Source organism: Episyrphus balteatus, chromosome 3 (genome assembly GCF_945859705.1).
Source record: "Episyrphus balteatus chromosome 3, idEpiBalt1.1, whole genome shotgun sequence".
In the NCBI taxonomy this organism is placed as follows: Eukaryota; Metazoa; Arthropoda; class Insecta; order Diptera; family Syrphidae; genus Episyrphus; species Episyrphus balteatus.
In genome coordinates this window covers 125,811,943-125,835,215 of record NC_079136.1, presented here as the reverse complement: position 1 = coordinate 125,835,215, position 23,273 = coordinate 125,811,943, and the positions used below count along the sequence as shown (strand labels likewise).

The window sequence follows — 23,273 nt, the reverse complement described above, 5'->3', positions numbered from 1 at the left end:
TTTTTATGGTGATAAATAGAAATCTGATTTTTCCAGCAATCTATGAGAAATTACCGAAAAAGTTCAAAAAACGATTTTTTTTGCGTACATATTTGATAAAACTGGGCCAATTTCTAAGATATTTGATTGAAAAGAATTTTAAGAAAAACAATTTTTATTAGAAAAAAACATTTTTTATAGAAAAACCATCCTTTTATTTTTAGAAAAATATTTTCTTTTTAATAATTTCCTTTAGAAAAAGGCATTCGTTATTCAGTAAAAAAAAAATTTTTCTTTCGTTTTCAACGAAAAATCAAACTTTTTGTTTGATTTTTTGATTGAAAAATTATTTTTTTTTTATTTAAAAAAAAAAAAACAAATATTTTATTTTTAACAGAATAAATTTTTTTGGAAACAAAAACAAATAAAAAAAATATTATAAATAAATATTTTTTAGAAGAACCAGTTTATTTTAATATAAATTTTAAGAAGAAATATTTTTTTATAAATTTTTAAAAAATTCTTTAACAAATGCAATCTTTTCTTCCAACATATTTTTGTTTTTTTCAAATGTTGTTTTTCTTCAAAAATGTTTTTTTTTTATCTTAAATAAGTTTATGAAAAAAAAAATTCTACGAAAATAAATTTTTTTTTTAAATTTAATTTTTGTTTGAAAAAAGCAGTCAAATCTTTAAACGAAATTGTTTTATTAAAAAAGTTACTGACAAAAAAAAATTTCAAAAATGATTTCTTAAATATATTTTGTTATATTTCTTAACGAAAATCATTTTAAATTTACATAAATGTTTTTAATTTTTTTGAATATACACATATTTTTTTTTTTTATATATAAATTAAATAATATTTTTGGATGCAATTAATGAAAACACTTATTCATATTTTTGTTAATACAAAAATAAATAAAAAAGGGCTTTAATCCTCTGTTCCTGATAGTTTATGAAAAAAAAAAAAAATACTATATCTACTCATTTTTATGGTTTCGTTACAAATCATTTTGTTGGTATGTATTATTGTCTTACAAAGAATATTTTTATTTACTTTTGCGGTTTTAAATTAAAACAAAAAATGTGTAAAAATAATGTGCATGATTAGGTGACAAGTTTTTGCTCACCAATAAAGTTTTTTTTTTTTCTTCACAAAATCTTTTAATATCTATGTGATGTTAAGTCGTCTCAAAATATATCTTTTTTTGTTAAATTTAACTTTAAAAAAAATTAAAAAAAAAAATAGCAAAGTAAGTAAAAATTAAATCTATGAAAAAAAAAAAAAATTACAAAATTATTGAGTATTGACTAACCAATAGTGTTTGATTCATATTTAGACTTATTTTTTTTTACAAAGCCATAACTTGCCCTTAATTCTACTTAACCGATATACCTACTTTATCTTATAAAAAAAAGTTCAATTTTGTTGAATTTTTATTTAGTTGTTTAATTGCAAAGTTTATTTGCATATTTAATGTTTTTCTTTGTATTTTAATTTATTATCCATCAATGACAAAGATAACAAGAAAAAAAAAAAAACAAAAACAAATAAACTCATTGGGAACGACATTGACAGTGTAAACGACAGTATACCTACGCAAGAATTGACAAAAATAAGGGAAACACTTGAAATAAGTCGTGCGTGTTACGTTCTAGCTGAGGTGCTAATTGACATTTTAATTTTCGCACGTGTTTGCCAAAAAAAAAAGCAAACAAAAAAAAAAAAACAATAAAATATAATAAAAAACTAAGGGTTACTCAATGTAAAGTAAAGGGGTTAAAGAAACATTCTTTTTTTTGTCATTTTATATTAATTGGATAGTATTTTAAGGGTTTTTATATGTTTATTGTACTTGAGTTGAATTGGGTGTTAAATCATCAAAAAACTGATAAGATCGCGCGCGCCCGCACAACAAAAAACAAGAGAGAGGGTTGGTAACACTTTTTGTTATTGTGTGACTAAAGTGTCTGTTTTGCTGTTTGATTTATAATAGTTCTTTTATGTACTTTTGCATTTTTTATAGTATCCAACTAATTGATGTTTTTTTTTTTTTGTTGTTGTAATGGGGTTGTTTCTTTTGACAGATATATTATGTTAATGTAAAAAAAAAGATACGGGATTAATAAATTGATGAGATTTGTCTGTCTATTTTTTAATTTTCTTAAGAGGTTGTAAATCACTATTTTAAAGGTTGCTTTGTTAGTGATAAAACTTTACCCCATTTTTTGACCAAAAGTACAGAAAAAAAATTAAATATTTTATATAGAATTTGAAAATGCTGTTCTGAAACTGTACTGAACTGAACTGAATTGAGTTTATCTGAATTTAACTGAACTGAAACGAAGTGAACTGAACAAAACTGAACTGAACACTGATCTGGACACTGATCTGAACACTGAACAGAATACTAAACAGAAAACTGTACTGAACACTGTACTGGATACTGAATTGAACATTTATCTGAACACTGAACTGAATAATGAACTGAACACTGAACTGAACACTAAACTGAACTGGAAAATTTGCCTGTTTCACATTAAAACGATCGAACCTTGCATTCAAACAAAATACAAATAGAGCTTCTGAGAATTATTATTGTTCATTATTTTCAACAAGTACCTATTAAATTACTGCCATAAAGCAAAAGAAAAGGAAGAGGAAAACTTTCAAGTTAAAAAAAAAAAAAATCATTCTTGCTAAACGACTTAATTTGTTTGACTAGATAATAAAACAATTCTAAAATTTGCGTACGGATATGAAAAATTTCTTTATTTTCCGTTTTTTTTTTCTCCTTGTATTTGGTCGACTTGCTACAAGTTTGTTACAACATTAAACGCGCAAGCGCGCACAATTTAATGTTGCAAATGTATCTTATTTTGCACATTTTACCGTTAAATATAATGGTTAAATCACCGTTTAGTATTCACTCTAGGAAAAAAATTAAAAAAAAAAAAACGGTTTAAAAGAAAACCGAAAGAAGAAAAAAAGATTCATAAAAATACAATTTGAAATGAAAAAAAAGACGTGCTAACTTACATCCTTACGTGAAGTCAGAAAATCAGTGCTGTCGTTTCTAAAAATTCATTAGTATTTTTGTGATTTTGTTTTTTTTTTTTTTAAGAATTTTGGATACAATTTGAGAGAAGGCGAAAGGTCGAAAAATAAAAAAAAATTAATGAATTTGCAAAAGATTTGCATTTTTTAAAGCAACTTTGAAAAGTGGTAAGATTTATAATACCATTTTTTTTTTATATTCTATTTCTGCATCTTACAGATTGCCATACAACAAACTCCATCAAATTAAGAGAATCAACAAGAACGAATTTATTAAAATTTGATTTTATACTAACGCAATGATAACTGTAGGTCACCGAAAATATTTAAAAAAAAGTTAAAACCTCTCTGTAAATATAATTTAGTACAAAATTAGTACTTTTTCTACTAAAAAGTAGAAAAACTTTCAACATACATTTTTTTCACTACCTATATTTTGTATTTTTGCTTAAAATAAAATTTAGTACAAAATTAATACTTTTTTGTACTAAAAAAGAGTAAAAACCGTTTAGAAACTCCTACGACAGCAATGTTCATTCATAACAGTTTGTCATAGGGCAGCAAGCAACCGACACAACCGGCAAACATCAGCAGCAGCATTGGCATCTGCATACCATAAGATACCGCGCAAGTTAAGATACCTTTTTTTTTTCATTTTTATTTTCCTTATTTTTCTTCATCTTTCAAAAGATATCTTTTCAGATTACTTAAGAAGTCGAAAAAGAATGAAGTTGTTTTTCGTAGTTTTTTTTTTTTTTCTTTCCTTTTTTAAAACGATGGATGGCGCAGAGAACAGGCTGAATATAATATAATATCTGACTGCGCGCACTGTGCGCTAAAAATTTGCAATAGTAGTAGTGTTTGAATATAGTATATTGCAGCAAGATAGAACCGCTAGGTATTTAGCGTTATATTCTTTAGTTGTTCTACGTTACGATATACGCCGACCGAGGTACCTATTCTATTCCATTCGATGACGGCGGATGTTGTGTGCCGATATACGGAAAAGAACGTATGCGCGAACTGTTTGGTGGATAAAGTGTGTGTACAAAAAAAAAAAAAAAAAAAAAAAATTGAAAGCAATAGCAGCGGCAGCAAAAGTAGCAGCAGCAGCAAGAGCTTGCATTTTTAATAGCAGCAGCAGCAGGCTACAATCATCGTGATGTGACGGTGAAGATAGTAAAAAACCGTTCTGTGTTTTTTTTTTAAGTTTATACATTTTTTTTTAGAATGATGTGCATACTAAGCGGCTCATTACAGTAGGTCTGTCTTAGTGCAGTATTTTTGTCTCTTTTTCATTCAAGTAAATTGTTGTTATTATTTCGATTTTTTTTTTGTAAGCTCAACGGTATACACGCACGTACTAGCAGCAATATCATGCGGTTTGTTGTGTGTGAAGGAAAATGAATATATGCATGACACTCGCAATGAATACAAAAATTTTTACACAAATTTTATTTGGAAATAATTTTGTTGGTTGCCAACACGATACATCGACTTAATCAAATCCAACTATACCAACCAACTATTGGCAAATTGTTTTTAAAAATACAAAAACAAAAAAAAATGGTGCAATTGAGTTTAAAATTTTAAAATTGTTTTTTTTTTTTTTTTTTATCATTTTGCTTTGAGAAGAAGCTCTTCTTTTCGAATAATAAACTATCCTACAGGTGGTTTTCTTGCAAATCAACTATTTTAATCTTATGCATTTTCTATTCAAACTTTTTGTAGATAGGTATTGTAGAATTTGTAATTTTGAAGTGAAATTTTGAAGTGAAATCCACGCCCTTTTTTGTTGAACGTGAACTAAATGTATAACAATTAATCGAAAATATTGTTATGAATTTGATTAGAAAATTGAAATTATTTTGTTGAGTAATACAAAATTTTCTCCAACTTTCTTTTATATTAATTTTTATGAATGTGTACCTACTAAAATTTAGTACATATTGAGTTAAGTCCGTTTTGTTTTTAACTTCTAAAACTTTTGTTTCCCGAGAAATGAATTATATTTTAGTTTATTTATGGAAGGCTTTTGACATCTTCGATATCAACCAATGGAACGTTTGTTGATAAAAGTGGCACTGTAGGCGGATAGTGTACTGTACATAATAGAAATACTGTTAATATTTGTATATTCAATATTTTTTAATTTAGAAAAATATTGAAAACTTAAAATAAAAAATAATGCATTGCGCGGAAGCAAGAGATAAAACTTTTCTCTCCTCTAGTGAACTCACTTGCAATATTAACAATATTTCTGTAATGTACTACCCGTCTAAGTGTTAATAATCCTTGCTGTACTGTTTATTTTTTTTTTCTGATTTGTTTCTCACTGCTTATAAATATTTATGATGAATTATACATAGTTTTTGTGGTGTACATTAGATTGCTACATTGTAAATTTAAATATAGAAACAAATCATCTCACAAAAAAATGTATTGACTCACAATAAATTGTATTGAGTACATGTGCATTGTTTAATAAAACATACAAATAGTATTTTTAAGACCTAAATTATGCATAATTTTTATAATTTCCTTGGTGAAAAGTGTTAAAATAACTATGGATTTGTACTGTAAAAGATATGTATTCAGTACTACAATATTTACTGAAAAAAATACTTTTATTTATGCATTATAGGTTCTATGAACACAAAGCATTATGAAAAAAAGGTATTCTGAATAATCGTTTTTATGTACACAATTTTATAATGAATACCAATTAAATAGAAGAGTACTGAATAAGATTACAGAATTTAATGGGATAAGTACAGATTTTAATGTAATTTAAACAGACTTTCATGTAATGAGTACAGATTTTTTGTATTAACCTCAGGGTTAAAAATGTACTCAATAAAATTAAATCTACAGATTTTCATGTACATACTGACTATAATTCAATATAAGTTCAAGTGACCTCAACTCCAAAAATTTATAAAGCGTTTCGTGTACTGTTTCAATTTTAATAAATGCATTGAAGGAAATTCGAGAAATCAACAGAGCAAGTTGTGTACAAAGTACTTGTACTGAACTGAGTACAATATTTCCTGTATTAACTGTTTTAGTATTGTTCTAGTTGTTGCGTTCTCAATCAGTTTGCCAAAGGTATTGTATTAAAATCAGAAAAATAAATTCCACTATAACTCGTAAGCGTCATATGAGTCTATATAGAGTACATAAAAGTCTATAATCAGTACAAAAAAGTTTTTACTCATTACTTGAAATTATCAATAACATGAACTGTTTATGCTTTAAATAGTAATGAACTACATTACGTATAAATCATTGAACAACGCATTGTGATGAGTACAGTATTTTGTACTCAATAAATATGTGTACAAAACCTTAATAAATTTAAAAATTATATAAAGACATTAATATAAAAAAAAAACTAGCCGAGTTTTCAGTTAGAATTGAATTAGAAGAAATAAAATTTTAATTGAACAATATTTTTAAACAACTTCTATTATAAAATAATAACACTGTGTTCGAAAATGGAACTTTTTTTTCCGACAGAGGGCTCTCATATCTACTAAAGATAATTCGAGTATGCTGAACACGATGGCGTTCTTAGTTTTTCTGGATTAGGTCAAATAAGAAAGATTTTTGCGTTTGAAATTTTGTTTGCACATGCCAAAACTGAGGGTATAAAACACCATATATTTTCCAATTTTTGATTTTTTATCGATGGAAAATGATGGAAAATCTATTTTTTCCCAAGTATAATTCGTACAAGAAGTTATTTAAAAAAAAAAACTGTCGAATGACATTTTAAATCATTATTTTATGGCAAAAAAAACGTCGATTTTTCTTCAATTTTTCTAATATTTTTCGTATTACTTAAATTAAAATGCAGCACTCGGTGGCAACGATTTGATCTTGTATTTCAGGATAGAATATGGCTTTGTTTAAAAATACGAATAGGCTTAAGAGTGAAAAAGTAGCACTAAAACACTGTTTTTTTTTTTTTAATTTTTTAGTTTATAAAATAAAAAAATTACAAAAAGTTTAAATGCACTATATATGCAGGGGAAGTGGGGGCAAAATCGTTTTCTTACTATGTTGTATGAAAAAAAAAAAATTAAACTGGCAAAACTTGCAATATGAAAAAAGTGGCTTTTGGTATGATCGACCATGTCTGAAAGTATGAGCATGTTTGGTTGAAACGCCGAAACTTTTGTGATTTTTCAACAAATCGCACTTTTAACCCTTTTAACCGTGAGATAGTTAAAGTTTTTAACTTATTCTTTATAAAGAAAGTTGGATATTCAAGAGTATTTTCTTGTGGAAGAATGAATTTTAAAGGTTTGAACCTTAAGAAAAAAACATATTCTAGAATATCAGGTAAGATCGGAAGGGGTAAAACGTCCATGGGCTCAGGTAGCATAAAAACTCGCTTAAGAGAAACCCTCTTAAGAGAAAAACCCGCTTATCTGAAACACTTTTCTGATCTTTAAATATTTTCTTCAGTTAATCGGGGTTCGTTTAAGTGAAAAACCCCCTTAAGTTAAAGATGGACTGTGACAAATATATTATGTGTTGTGTATGTAAGCTCATATAATGCAGATGGAAGTAATACTAAATATGTTTTAATTTTAAAACAAATTGAACGAAAAATGATTTTTTGAACTTAAAAAAAAATTAAATAAAAATATTGATACCATGCCTGATTTTTTAATTAAATATCTACATCCACATATGTATAATATTCCAGAGTACTAACACATAAAAGGTGTGTACAAAAAAATGTTGAGTTTTCGCATACATTTGTACCTTTATAGTTAAAAAATGTAAGAAAAGAAAATAAAGTCGACGTTTTTTGCCATAAAATAATGATTGAAATAGTTATTCAACAGATTTTTTTTTTCAAATAACTTCTTTTACGAATAATACTTCCAAAAAAATAGATTTTCCATCATTTTTCATCGATAAAAAATCAAAAATTGGAAAATATATGGTGTTTTATACCCTCAGTTTTGGCATGTGCAAACAAAATTTCAAACGCAAAAATCTTTCTTATTTGACCTAATCCAGAAAAACTAAGAACGCCATCGTGTTCAGCATACTCGAATTATCTTTAGTAGACATAAGAGCCCTCTGTCGGTTTTTTGAACTATCACAGTGTAATTAATGTACAAAAAATTCAATTATTATAAATTTTTACATCTGCTAAAAATTAACTCCATTTTAAGAGAAAAAAAAGCAGATAATTAAATTTTCACCACAGGCAAGCCACAAAAAAAAAATAAAAGAACATCAAAGTCTAATATTAATAAATGAAAACCAAAAATCGAACCTGTTAAAAAAATTTATAAAACAAAATTCACTTGACAGACAATTTCCTTTTTGTTTCAGTAATTAGATAAATTAGAAAATGAGACACACGTTATTATACAAACAAATTTGAAAATAAAGCACTCATTGAGGAAAAGTTTTTTTTTTTATTTATTATTTTTTATAATAAAAATCATCTAGCTTTACGCGAAATATCTACTAAAAAAAATCTCATTAAGTGGCATTTTTATTGTATGATTATTTTGCATAACATTTTTCTTGTTAATATACAAAAATATTTTCGTAATGGTGATGGTTTTTTTTTTGGTTCAAGAAGAATAACTCATAAATTCACTTCATGGAAAGATAAAAATATCATAAATAAGATAATTTGAATTTTTTTTGTTTTGTTGTTATTTTTTTTTCTCTTGTTAATATAGAAGATAGTTTTTATGCCTCATTTATAAAAGACATTTGGGTGTTTTCCTAGATGAGATCTTATTTATGTACTTAATAATTAAATTAACCAAAACATACATTGAGTATTAGACAGAGTGTTCTATATTTAAAAATTGAATGAGGAAAAATGTCTGTTGATGATGAAGAAGATGTTCCATACCACAACAAGTAAAATAAAAATACAAGATTTGTTTTTGTTTTGTGTTACCTCATTATGCCAAACCAATGATTAATGACCTAAAGTTTTAATGTTGTTTTGAAATTTTATCTGTAACAGTCACACAGTCAGTGCCAAGATGAATAACCATCAAAGATGATAACCTTAAGAAGCAAAAAAAAAAAAAAAAAAAAAAACTGGAGACAGATGTACACATCGACAGAATTTTGTCTTAATTTGGTTCAATGAAAATCATAAGAAATGAGATTTTTTTAAACCAAAAACTTTTTCTGGGTTTTTTTTTTTTTTTTGGGGGGCGATTTGTTCCTAAAGACATTTAAATAGCAAAAAAAAATTCGGACCTCAAAATTAACATTTACCGGCTTTATAAAAATTGGTTGGTCAATTTGAAAACTTAAGTAAAAAATATTACTGCTTAGAAACTTTTCAAATCTAAATAGGCAGTCAAAATTCAATGAAAATCAATGAAAACGTTTCCAAGAAACAGTAGCATTATAAAAGTGGGCGTGTTTCTAAAACTACTCCTAAAATGTTATTTTCGCTTATAAGAACAAATCCCAAAAATTTAATCAAAATCAATGAAAGCTTTTCCAGAAAATAGATACATGAAAAAATGTGGGCGTGGCAGTGGGCGGATTTTTCTTAAATTACTCTAAAAATATTTTGCTCGCTTATAAAAAAACTTGTGAATATAGAAAAATGATCTATTGTACTAAAAATGTACTAAAAAAGCAACTCATGTGCCAAATATGTACGTACTTATAGTCGAAGCATTCACTTAATAAGCATGTTATAAGTATGTACCAAATAACTAGTACAAAATTAGTACTTGAACTAGAAATATACCATATTGCACGTTTCATGTACTAAAAGAATTATTCTTTCACTCTGTAACCATTATTGATTGTTTTTGCTATTTAAAATATCAAATGAACGTGTACTAAATGCGTACTTAAAAAATATACTTGTCATGAAGTTAGCTATTATATAAATTGTTCTAAAAGTGTACTAAAAAATCCTTTCATATGTGCCAATCATGTAATTGTGTTCTAAACATGTACTAAATGTGTATTAAGCGTGTAATAAGAATGTACTAAATAAGTTATGAGGTACTAAACTAAAAACTCACTCTCCAACAGTTTTCTATTCATCTCACTTTTTAAAAGTTAATCCGATGACGGAAAAGTCAACAATAGCTTCTATAAGTGTTGTATTGTTATTTGTTTAATATTGCAGATTTAAACTGTTATTGGAGTGAGCTAACAAGTGACTTGAAACTGAAGAGGATCCAATAGATAATCTATAATCAGCTTTCAGGTAATTCCATAAAATTCTCTTCTCAAAGCTTTGACAAATCCGCCTACAAAAAGAAAAAGATTAAAGAACCAGGTTATTGAAAAAAAAAAAAAAAAAAAAAAAAAAAAACGGATTAGGTACATTCTAAAAACTCTTTTATCCCACTCATAAAATCAAAACCACAAAATACCCGGATTTAACTGTTAAATTTCGCAATTACGCATTTTTGTACTTCTCCTTTGGATTCAAATATAAAAAAAGAGCAAAAAACGATAGTCTTTCGATAATTTTCATAAACGAGGTCAGGTTGATTTGTTCGAAAAAAAAATTTGCTTACTAGAATATTGGTACTAAAATTTAGCGTTGGCGGCTCCTTCCATCAAAAATTATAAATAAAAAAAAAAAAAAATTATTAAAGTATACATTATGTGTGAATTCACTTCATTAATCATCAGTAAATATTACGTAGATGTACGCGCAAAACAGCAAAAAAAAAAACAAAGTATCTTTGAAAAAAATTTCTCGCCCCCCTCGATCCCTTTCTCAAAGTTTGGGCAACACAAAAAATTTAGATGAATCGTTTGGCGTGTGTGTGCCATGGCAAGGCGACTTGACTTGACTCACAGACTTGAGGAAGTGTGTATAGATGTCCGTCGTCGCCATCGTAATCGTCATCATGTTATCATTTTTTGTGTTGTGCAAAATTTATAACTGTAAACATGCAATATAAAAAAAATATTTTTTTTCGAACAAAAAAAAAAAAAAAAAAAACAGCAGACCAGAACAACAAGAAAGATGAAGATGTGTAATTATTACTTTGATCTCTCTCTTTTGCTGTTTTCGATAAATCTACCGGGAGTGTTATCGTTTTCCTTGCATCTATCTTTTAAATTTTTTTTTTCTTTAAGTTTATGATTTAATCGATGAGTTTTTTTTGCCACTTGTTATTATAATCAAAAATTGCAACTAAAACAAGAAAAAGATACTTTTATATCTTAAAGATACTTTTCTATCTTAAAGATACTTTTGTATCTTTTGCAGGAAATAATGATATTTTCATGTTTTCCATCTTTTTTAAATATTTTCAAAAAATTCTTGTAAATTTTCTGCAGCTTTTATCTTCCACTCTTCATGTCAAGATTAATGCATGTACTAAATTTCCGTCACATTTGTGTATGTTTAAAAGTTAAATTTGTGTTGAGTTCCAAGCAGAAGAAAAAAAAAGATACATTATCTACGAAATGGGCATAATTTTCCTTTCTTGATATCAGTGCTGTAGTCGTGCGTCGTCGTTGGTTATTATTTTTGTTGCTTCTACTTTTGCTGTTGGATTACAGCTTTTTCTTGGACATTATGATGTGCGCCAATGCAATTGTATTGCATTTAATTTGACGTGTATTTTGTAATATAATTTTTCTTTTTTTTCTCTCTCTCTCTATTAGCTTTGCTTCTTGTCATATGATGAGCTGCTGCTGCTTTATATTATTACAACAACATGTTGTGTGTATTGCGGTGTATTTATAAGGTGCAAATAAAATTATATAGCAAAGAAACTTGCATTCATGGTCGACATCGACCATCCACCATTGGATCGCACATCACATAGTTTCGTCGTCGGTTGTCGCATTTGTCGACTTGTTGTGTTTGCCGGTAAATTGATGTTGAATTTTTATTTAAGTTGTTTTTCGCTATGTAATAATGTATACCATCAGAGATGAAGAAAAAATAAATACGAAAAAAAGAGATAAACGCAAGCGTGTCTTGGTTGTGTTGTAAAAAAAATAATAAATATTTTGCAATTTTGTGCGCAGTCAGCTGTGACGAATGAATGCCAAGTTTATCCATATACTATATACATTAATTTTTTTCTTAGCTAGATTTTGCTGTAGTTTGTAGGTGCACATTGAGAAGAAGTGTAAAAAATATGATAGATTATGATGGGGGATTATTGAGAAACATGAATAATTTGAAGTAGAAATTATTTTCCATTAAAACTAATACAAGTACTAAAAGTGTACTAAACATACAAAACATCTTATAAGTAAAATAACATGTTACCCTACATAATAAAAGATCAGTTTTTTTCTAAATAGAGGATTCAATACTTTTTATAAAATCAAGCCACAGTACATGAAATTCTGTAATCAGTACATACAAAATCTTTAACGAGTGCATAAACATAGGTACTGAGTCCATATATTCTGTATTCAGTACATTTAAGTTTGCTTTAGGTGCTTTAAAATCTGCATTTATAAGTCTTAAAAAAAGTCTTTGAAGTTTAAAAGTCTGTACTTAGAACTGATAACATACATTTTTGTACTAAGAACATAATAGTTTGCGATCAGTACGTACAAATTTTACTAAGCACATACTTAAAAGTCTTAAATTATAAGATAATTGTCTGTATTAAGTTCATAAAGTGCTAAGTGAAATCCAGAAAAATCTATACAAGCCTTTATTTAGTGCACTAAATTTCGGTACTGAGTACCTTAATCCTGTACTAAATACAAAAAAGTTTATTTTTTGTACTTACAAATCGGTACCTTGTATAATTAGCACATAAAAGTCTATACTTTGTACTGATAACACTCATTTCTGTACTGATTACATAAAAGTTTTCACTCAGTACATTATAGTATTTGCTAACCTATAAGCCTTTTCTGAATACAAAAATGTCTGTATTGAGTTCATAACTGTATGTTTCAATTCCTAAAAATCTAAATAAGAGGTCATAATATTTTGTTCTTAGAAGACAAAAACATTTACTTAGTATAGAAAAATGTGTAAATCTCCAATCAGTACATACAAGTACTGATTACATAAGATTTTGTACTTAAAGTATTAAAGTTTTCATTTAGTACATATTTTTTCCTGACTATTAGAAAAATCTGTATTGAGTACATAAACTTTGTACTCAATAAATGGCACTTTAAAAATTCCTTAAAATCTGAATAAGATTTCATGTTGTTTTGTTCTTAGAACATACAAATATTTACTTCGTGAAAAAATATGTTTAAATCTCAAATCAGTACATAAAATGTACTACTGATTACATACAATTTTGTACTTAAAATTTTAAGTACATCATTCTTCCTGACTATTAGAAAAAAAAACCGTAAAGAGTGCATAATCTTTGTACTCAATAGATGACAATTTAAAATATATCTTGAAAAACTAAAAATTTCGGTAAGAACTAGAATACCATTTTAAAGTCACAAACTAGTTACACCCATATAAAATGTGTTAGTATTTCTTTGCGACACATCAACACGAATTGAAAAAAAAAAAACTTCTTGTTAGACACTTTAACTTAGTCACTTTAATTGCTGTTATTTAAAAAGCCAACACAAAAAAGTGTGACCAGTGTTGACTTTTAATTATAAAGGTATTTCTCAAAGCCAACCTCAACATGTGTTTTATCATTTTGTTTTTTTTTTTATTGCTTTGTGTACTTTGCAATTAAATATAAAAAAAAAGAATACACGAGTATGAAGTAAATCGCAAAAGCAAAAAAAAAAAAAAAAAAAAAAAAAACACCATCATTTAATTGCCCATGTTGAAAGTGTAGAAAAATATAATCATACAACAAACAAAAAAAACCTTCATGGTAAACCAAACAGGCACTAAGAATCATTACACGCTCGCTCAAACGATGAGAAAAATTGTCAAACCAAAAGGAAAAGACAGGAATACATCAAAGGATTTTTTTCTTTTTTTTTCAATTTTTTTTTCTTATCTCGATTCGCATTTAAGTACACTAGATCCCTGTGCGACAAACTATTTTCCTCAAAAAAACAGGACAGAAAAAAAGAGAAAAATATTTAGTACACAACGCGGAATTTTTGCTTTTTTTTTGTATTAAAGGCATTTTGCTTAGCTTAAGTCTTTAAATGGCGCATCAAAGAACAACTCACATTGTGTATCTTTGAGATACCACCAAACCCATTACACATCACAAACACACTTGCCTATTACATAAGGATTTGGCTGTTAAGCGTGTGGGAGAATCCCTAGCTCTTGGCATACTTACTTCCTTCTTTTTATGATGGGAAATCGTTGTTTTTTTTTTATTTTCCAAAGCAAACAAAAAAGAAAACAACTTTTTTGGCTTTCGTGATGAGATGTCTTTTGTTTTGAGACCATACTGAGATTTTTTTTTTTTTACTTTTCCATCTATATTTTGTACTTGAGCGCGAGATACAAGTGGAAATATTTATGTATCTTTTCTATCTTTTATGAAAGACATATAAAAAGCGTGATGAAAGTAATTTTTAGCTCGCGCAATGAGCTTCGTCTACTTCCAATTAAATCTTCAAAAAAAAAAAAAAAAAAAAAAAAAAAGAACAAGAAAAGAAACCAAAGTGCAGTCATCAGTGTATACCAGTATATGTGGTGATGATGTGAAGATGCGGCTGCTTGTCAATAAAATGGCTAAGGATGAAAACCGACCATTCTATCCTATGTATCTCTTGGTTTCTATAAAGACGACGACAACAACACTAACGATGAAGAGGACTGAAGACTTAACAAAAAAAAAAAAAAAAAAGCAACGAAAAACGTCGAAATTAATTTTCACAGATGGGTACATTTTTCGGGGGACAAATAATAATTCTTTCCGTCGTTTCGTCGTCGTCTTGAAAGCAAAGCAAAGCAAAAAAAAAAAATATATACAAAGATTGTTTGGAAGAAACCGCCTTAAGGGGTCTCTTCTTTTTTTTTTTCCATATACACATCTATTCATTTATCTATCTAGCTTACATATTTACTTAGCTAATGTATATCTAGAAGATACTTTGTTCAGCACTTGATGTGTGTGGCAGGCGAAAAGGAGAACTCTTAGAGATACGTCATTTTCGTCAACATACGATGATTATGATTATGTTGGCGGGCGGCTTTATATATGTATATTCTGCATGTCATTTGATATTTTAATTTATGAAATTTTTTTTTTATAATTTTTTTTTTTTAACTTGTCCAATGTTTATTTAATTTTTTTGTTAGATAGGTAGATAGAGATGTTTTTTTTTTTTTTTTGTTGTCATTATTTTGTTTTTATACACTTAACATGGGTTGCGGCAAATTATAATATCGTCGCTTGCTGAATTGAATATAATTTATATGTATATTTTATTTATTTTTATCTTGTCGATTTTTTATTAAAAGAACAAATATTTTTATTTATTTATTTCAGGTGGCTGGCGTTACAGCGACCACGGAGCGGCCTTCTGCTCCACAAGCGCCTCCACAGGGCCCATCATCGCTGCAGCTAACAGATGAGCCCCACATGTCAATTGTTGCAGCCGAAAATGCAGGGTAAGTGTAGTTTTTTGTTTTATACATATTTAGTAATAAAATGTACTAAAAGTTTGTTTTTATATTTTGGAAAGATATTTTGACATTTATTTCAACTTAGTTTTGAGATTAAAAGCTATTGAATTGATTTATTCTTTTACTTTGTACTAAAGCTTGAGTTCTTGGTCATTTTAGTACTAAATTTTTTAAATCGATCAATGAATCCCATGAGTTTTATAATACATTAATATCGCCAACGAGTTAATCAAACCGTTTGAGTACTAAATTTACCCGATATGTCAATTTAGAACACAACTTCCTTTTTTGTGTATTTTTTTTTAGAAATATTTTATTTAGTAAGATAATCTATTTTTTATATTTTGTACTAAAATTTACAATATTTTTCAGGTTGTTCTAAATTTTCCATTTTTCCATTTAGGACTCAAATCGATTTTAATTAGATATGCTTTTTTAATAAAGGGAAATTCTAAAACAAATCAAAGTCGTTATTATATTCGGTGTGTTCTTAAAATTAGCACTAAATATACTTTGCTTCTTTTTATTCGAAAAGAAACTTTTGTGGTACCTCAAAATCTGGTTTAGTACTAAATAATTTTAATGGTTAAAAGTAAAACTTATCTTATTGTTTCTTTTATTAAAACAAAGTTCTAAAATATCAAACCAAAGTATTTCGTTGACTTATTTAGTACTAAGTTTAAGAATTAGCTTTGAAATATTTTATTTAGGCTAACAACAGAACATCCCTTTTTCTAGTCGTTTTAGACCAAACAATTGTTTCTAGAAAGTAATCAATAAAAATTTAGTTCAAAAACTAAAACCAAATTTAACAAAAAAAAATTCTCATCTTAAAATGTTACAATAAGTGCCATAAATATTCAATTTTATTAGTTATTCAGAATACATATAAAATTGTCTAAAAATATATGTTTTTTTTAACATTTTTCGTATCTTAAAATCACTTTCATTCTTGTGTAAGTTGCAAAAAGTAATCCTGTAAAAACAATAGCTTCATTATAGCACATCTTTAATGGCAGTGTACACTTTTTATTGAAAATATTTTTGTACTAAAACTTTTCGAAAGTCTGTTAATTTTTATACAAATGAAAACAATTGATTAATTTTTTGTACAATTTTGCTTTAGTTTGTACTTGCATTTCAAATAAATAACAAACAGAAGTACTCTTTAAAGATTCTATCTGAAACTGTGGGATGTAATTTTCGAAGTTTCAATAAAAATAAATCATTTGTACTAAAACCTAAAATAAAACCCTTTTTCTTCTTCTGTGTCTACCAAAATTTTCAAGGACAAGGACAATTACTTCAAAACATTTTCCTTCAAAATTTTACTTTCGAAAATTCCTACCTGGTGTATAAATATATATTTCAAAACAACACTATAACAACCCCAATTGAACCAGACAAAAAAAACTAAACTTTTCCATGTACAATTTTGTTTTTTTCTATTTCCATATTTTGATGTCAAGTTTGTGCCGCAAAAAATTATAAATATAAACCCCAATATAACCGGAGACCTCTATGATGACAAAAAAAAAAAAAAAAAAAAAAAAAATAGAAGAAAAAAAAGCACTCTTGAAGTCGCTTCTACGCCATTTACCTTTTTTTACATGGCGAAATAGTAAGAAGAAAAAAGAGAACACCAACAACAACAACATAAACAACGATGACTACCGACGACAAACTATACCAACTTTTGCCTAATGAGATTGAAACGTGCGCCCACTTTGTTGATCTTTATTTAATTTTTTTTTTTTTTGTGATTTTCAATTTCGTTTCGTTGTGTTGTTGTTGTTGTTGTTTTTTTTTTTTTGTTGGTGTTCTGCAAAATACTTTTGAAAGAAATCCAGACTTGCCATAGACAGAAAAGAGAACTATCGCCATCGTCGTCGTTTGAAATATTTTGCCAGTTGTTGTGTTGTTTTTTTTTTTTATACTCCTGGCTTGCTCTCTTTTTTTCATTCTCCGAGGCTAAAAACAAACCCACGTTTTATGTCACCCCAAAATAGGTGGTGTTATTTTTACCAACACTATTAAAATTGCTGCACCTTAAACTTGACGAAATTTTTGTAAAATATTTAATTTTCTTCTTGATTAAACTTAATTCATCTTGTACTAAAAGTGTACTAAAATTAAAATATTGATGATTTTTCAATGATTCAAAATGACAAATATGGCTGACTTTCATTTCATGTTTTGAAAAAACTGTTTAGATACCTGCCATTGGGAGAGAGTGTGTCAAAAAAAAAAAAAAGAAACACCACACATACTTATAAATCGATGGCCGCGCGTCGTGTCGTCTTCTTATCAGTGTATATGTGAGGAGCTCTGGAAAAAAGCTTTTCGAAAACTTTTGTTTTCTTTCTTTTTTTTTTTTTAATTTTATTTTTGTGCTTCTTTGCTATATATGTGTATTATCTGAAATGCAAGAATGTGTGTTGTTTTTATATTTTCTTCCGCGGCGTTTTTACTTCAAAGTATTTGTAGGAAATTAATGTTTTGTTTGGGTTTTTTTAAAAGAAACCAACATAAAAAAAAAATACCTCTTAAGAGACTACCTTACCTTATGGATTTCTTTTTATTTGTTTTGGCAGTTTTTGAATAGATTTTTCTAAATTTTTTTTTCTCGTTCCTCCTTCTTCTTTTTTTTTTTCTTTCTTTCGTCTTCAAATAAAGAACATTGATTCTTGAGGGTGAATTTTTAAAGCTTACTTAGCTGCTTAGATTTATGTTTGTATGAGTAGGTACAAATTTTGTGAATATTTATATCTGACGTCGTTTAATAATTATTATTATTTATATTTATTTGGCATGGTGTTTGTTGATGCAATCTAATGACCATTAATTTTTTGTTCTTTCTTGTTTTTTTTTTTGGTTTTTGACTCATTTTTATAGAATCATGAAAAATAAATATTATGGTATTTTTTTAAAGATTGTTTATTTGCATGGTATTAGAGAGTCTTAATGAGTTTTAACGAATGAAAGAATACCTATTGCAAAATGAAAAGAATATATTTTTTTTTTTTCAATTTTTGTGGAATAATTTGTGGTTTCTATTCATGGAATATTGTTGGGACAATAAAAAGGACATAATAAGGTACCTACGGCACGTGTGGATAATTAATTTATGTCGTTTTAAAAGGACATATTTTGAGGTTTAAAGAGCAAGAAGAAGCGTGGAAGAATGTCAATTCAGAATCATATATCTTTAAATTTCTTAAAATGGTTAAGATTATTTTATAAAAAAAAAAAAATCTCAAATTTTGAAATTTTTCGATCTATTTAATTTTTGAAAATTTTTTGAAATCCCTTTATAGTAAAGATCATGTGTCAAATCAATAAATTCTGTTTTTTTAGGAAAGCTGATTATAGCTAAAACGGAACATCGAAATTTTTGTCAAAAATGAAAAAAAAAAAAAAAATACCCGAATTTACCAATTTTTGGTTCTTAAGACTTTGTGTTTCCAAGACATTATATCTTAAATGGAGTTTATTTCCCTGGAATCAATTTTTATTTCCAATGCTATTTTTAGTACAAGTAAGGCAGTTTGTTGGGAATTTCGACCTTAAAATTGTTTATTTGTTCCAATTTTTTTTTACATGTTGTTTGGATATTGACCCTTTCAAATGCAATGAGAGCGACGATTTTTTGTATTTTTAGTCATGTTGATATATTTTACTGAGACAATATTTTTTTCATTTTTTTTTTTCAAACAATAAATTGGTACTTGCATTTAATAATGTTGTTTCCTAAAATTACTGGATAAATGCAGGTTTTTTAGCTAAATTACAGGACGCATGTATTTTTTGGACGAATGAAAAGTCAATTAAGTTTAGATATGTTTTTCGGTTTTCTCACTTAAAATTAATGTTATCTTCAAGAAAAAAATCGGCCCAAATTGGCCTTTTGAGGCTTATTAGCGAATTTACTCTTTCTTTGAAAAAAAAAACTTTCATCCAAAATTAGTTTATTACGTCTCTTTATTGGGTTCTGTGGAGTTCTATGACAAATTGTGACGTTATTACCAAATTTCATCAGGGTACCTAATCAATTTTTTTCTTTCAATACAATAATCATTTTTATCAACAAAAAAAAAAACTGACTTCCATGGCTGAAACTGGGTTTAATGGTTTTTCTAATAGTTCCTATGGCCCGAACTGAACGAAATTGAAATGGGAACTACATGGCAGCCACCAGCTTTCAAAATTATCAAAATTATTTCACTCAGTCTAAAGTTATGAGGTAACGAACACAAAAAAAAAAAAAAAATGAAGTCGAATTGAATACCTCCTCCTTTTTGGAAGTCGGTAAAAACCATGATACACTTAACGTTCTTGCTTCCAATCTCAAATGTAACTTAATTACAGAATTTCATTAGGATATCTTAATCATTATTAAGTTTTTGCGTTAAATCCACATTTTCTTTACTCCTAAAAAAAAACACTCAATTATAGATTTATTTTATTTGTAATTCTCATGACGAACACAACATTTCAACAAGTTCGTAATAGTACCATTGACTTACATGAACATCAATTGTTTAGCTTTTTAATTTGCGATTGAAATTTTGATATTAAAAGTTTAAATCTTTTTGTAGAAAAAAAAGTTACGCATACGCCACAGTGACCTGCAAATTTCCTAACATATAACGTTTCACAATATTTTTTGAAGAGCTGGGTTCCAGACAAAAATACAAAATAAGAAGGTTTAAACAATATCTCATCAAATGTGTTAAGGATATTTGATGAAAAAATGTTTCATACTCGTAAACACTAAAATCATTTGAAAATCACAACTTTTTCCTCTTGCGGGGGCCATATTAATGCACATTAAATAGCCTATATTTATACGACAACTAAGACATTTCCAACGATACCTTATAAGTTAAATGACGATAAGTAATTTAATAGTTCTAAGGGAAAATACATGGAAAAATTCTCATAAATTGTGTAGAATTAAAAAAAAAAAAATATATATTGATTCCATAAGTGAGTGAATTGTACCAATTCAGCATTGAAAGAAAATATATTTATCTTCTCGATGGTGTAGAATGTAGAATTTAAAGAGTTCATTTAATTCTTCAATTTTTGAAATTTTGTGTGACCTTTTTTTTAATTTTTCCATAACATCCGATGCCTTTAAGCCAAAACGGAAATTCTGTTTAATTAATATTTCACATAATAGAGATAATTTCCCCAAAGCTTACTTCGTTTTATTAGAAAAGGAAAAAAAAAAAAGAAATTAAATTTTGTAAATTTCATAAAACGGCACGAATGTCTCAAACGCCTTGAGGGAAAAATTACAGAAAAATTCCTTGAGCAATTCTAAGAATTGTTTTCTTTGCAATTCCAGTTTTTTTTTTTTTTATTTTCAAAAGAATGTAGGATTTTTTGCATTTCCCTTAAATATTTTTTCTATTTAAAATTATCAACTTTAACAAACAAAAAGTCATAATATATTTCAATTCGATAACAAGGTCGTTGTCCGTTTAGTTGAATCATCATCCAGCATTTTCGTCGTCGTCGGTTAAAAAAAAAGCTCTCTAAAATGACACACACTTCAAACAACATTCATGACATGAAATGAAATACAAACCAAAATAATAAAAAAAGGTAAAGACTCTCAACTCCACTACCAATCGAAAAAAATACTAAGCTATGTTCAACTTTTGTTAGCTGCTTTGTTATTCTGTGCTATATTCTTTGTATTTTGCACTTTTATTTTTATTGTTTAGGTCTTAGATTCATTGTTTTATGTTTCTTATAAAGAAATAATGGATGAAAACAATTCACCCAGGTGTTCTTGGGGGAATAATTTTTTTCAAGTCAGCAATTTGTTTGTCTCATTTCATCATTTCTCAAGTCAACTAGAAAAAAAGCTCGGTTTACCTATCCAAACTGACAGATGTTGATATGTCAACATAGAAGTATGTTTTTTTTTGTTTAACATTTGCATAATATGCATCTGATGATTAAGGCAAATTTAAATTTAGTGACAAAGAAACATCACCTCGTATTCATACCCTAATTTCAGAACCAAAACAAATTAACAAACAAACAGAAAAAAAAAAAAAAAATCTGCAAAGTTAACAGAAAACCCCATACAAAAATATGTGTGCATTTTTTTTGTGAAAAAATTTCTTTTAAACCAGGAATTACATTTTGTTAAATAAATATTTAAATATTCATTTTGAAAAGAATAAAAAAAAAAACAAATCGTGCAATTTCAATAAATCCACTCTCGCATCCAACGCCATATGCTTTTTGGCAACAGTCAGCAAACCAAACGACGAACGTTGGAATGTGTAATTCCAAATGAGCCCAAAAATAAATTGATTCATTCTTTTCTTGTTGCAGAGGAGAGAGTCAGAGAGTATTCAATATGTGGGTTTATCGTGCTCATGGGTGGTAAACTTTTTAATTCACTCAGATTTGTTTGTTGGGAAATTTTATTGTTATCTCATTTTTTACATCCAGAATAAAAAGGAAAAAACGTTATTTTTTTTAGTACCTTAGACTTTCAAACATTTTTTTTTTTAATAGAAAAGATCAAAAACTAAAAATGTTTTACTGTTTCAATACTTTTCAATGAGGTTTGCTTAAAAAAAAAAGATACATGGCAATAGGGGTTCAAAAAGGTCGTTATTGATATGTTCCCTCATAACTTCAAAACTAATTATCATAATTTGATAAATTAGGTATGGCGCCACCTGTAGGCAAAAATTATGTACAAAAGAATTGATTTTTTAAAAATAGTTGAAACAAAAAAAAAAAAAAAATTCATAAGAATATAAAAAAAAACACTTAAAGTTCTATTTTAGTACATGCATATATTTTCGGTCCAAAGGAAAAACTTACTAACTACATACGATTTCAATAGCAGTTAGTGAGTTTTTCCTTTGAACCGACGATATGATTTTATTACAACTTTCTCATAAAGATCAAACATTTGTATACGATTTGGTTAATTTTTATGTTTTTTTGAAAATTTTTAGTACATTTTCAAATAAAAATTAAAAAATTTAATTTTACAGGATTGTAAATCTCGTAGTCTGTAGGATTTTATGAAAAAAAATTGTAGATTTATTTATAAACCTTTATCATCAGATACAAAATAAACAAATACATTGTATTAAATCTGTGGCAACAAGGAAAAACAACATAAGTCAGTTTTTACAACTTTTCATATTTAATATGACGATGAAAAAATGTATTAAAAAAGTAAACAATATTGTTTTAAACTATTTAATAGCTAAAACTCACTTATAATAACAATACAAATACAAAGTAGCCTTAAATATCAATTAAAAATGATATATTAACTGTTTATTTTGTACCTGATAGTAAAATTAATTACTAAGATTTTTTTTTTATAATTAAAAATTTGACTGTTTTTTTTTTTTTAAATTTATTTCTAATGTTTTAAAATATTTGAATTATGCATTATTAAAATAATTAAACAGTTTTTGTTCTTGAATTGCATACAAAAAATTAGTTTGAATCTAATGCCAATAATTATTGTTAATTGAAAACGAATACACTCAGACTCTTTAATTGTTCCCAAACTGTACAAATGAACGTTTTTTGTTTATAACGATCTAATATACCTATATCCAAAAATTTTTCACATGGAATTTTTAAGCTAGGAAGTAAATTGTTATCCTTAAAAAATTAAAACATTGTATGTACTAAAATT

General features: G+C 27.1%; 1 protein-coding gene across 14 annotated transcripts in view; it reads left to right on the top strand.

The window, feature by feature from the left end:
- Positions 1 to 23,273, top strand: part of LOC129916819 (neurogenic protein mastermind) — a 222,790-nt gene that overhangs the window by 59,223 nt on the left and 140,294 nt on the right. For 13 of the 14 annotated variants that reach the window (XM_055996984.1, XM_055996976.1, XM_055996981.1 and 10 more), the window contains one exon: positions 15,441 to 15,562. In XM_055996984.1, coding sequence (XP_055852959.1) covers positions 15,534 to 15,562 — 29 coding nt within the window. In that variant the 5' untranslated portion in view covers positions 15,441 to 15,533. Of the gene's footprint in view, positions 1 to 10,189; positions 10,271 to 15,440; positions 15,563 to 23,273 lie in introns of those variants that run through there. The other variant, XM_055996979.1, reaches the window with a different exon arrangement.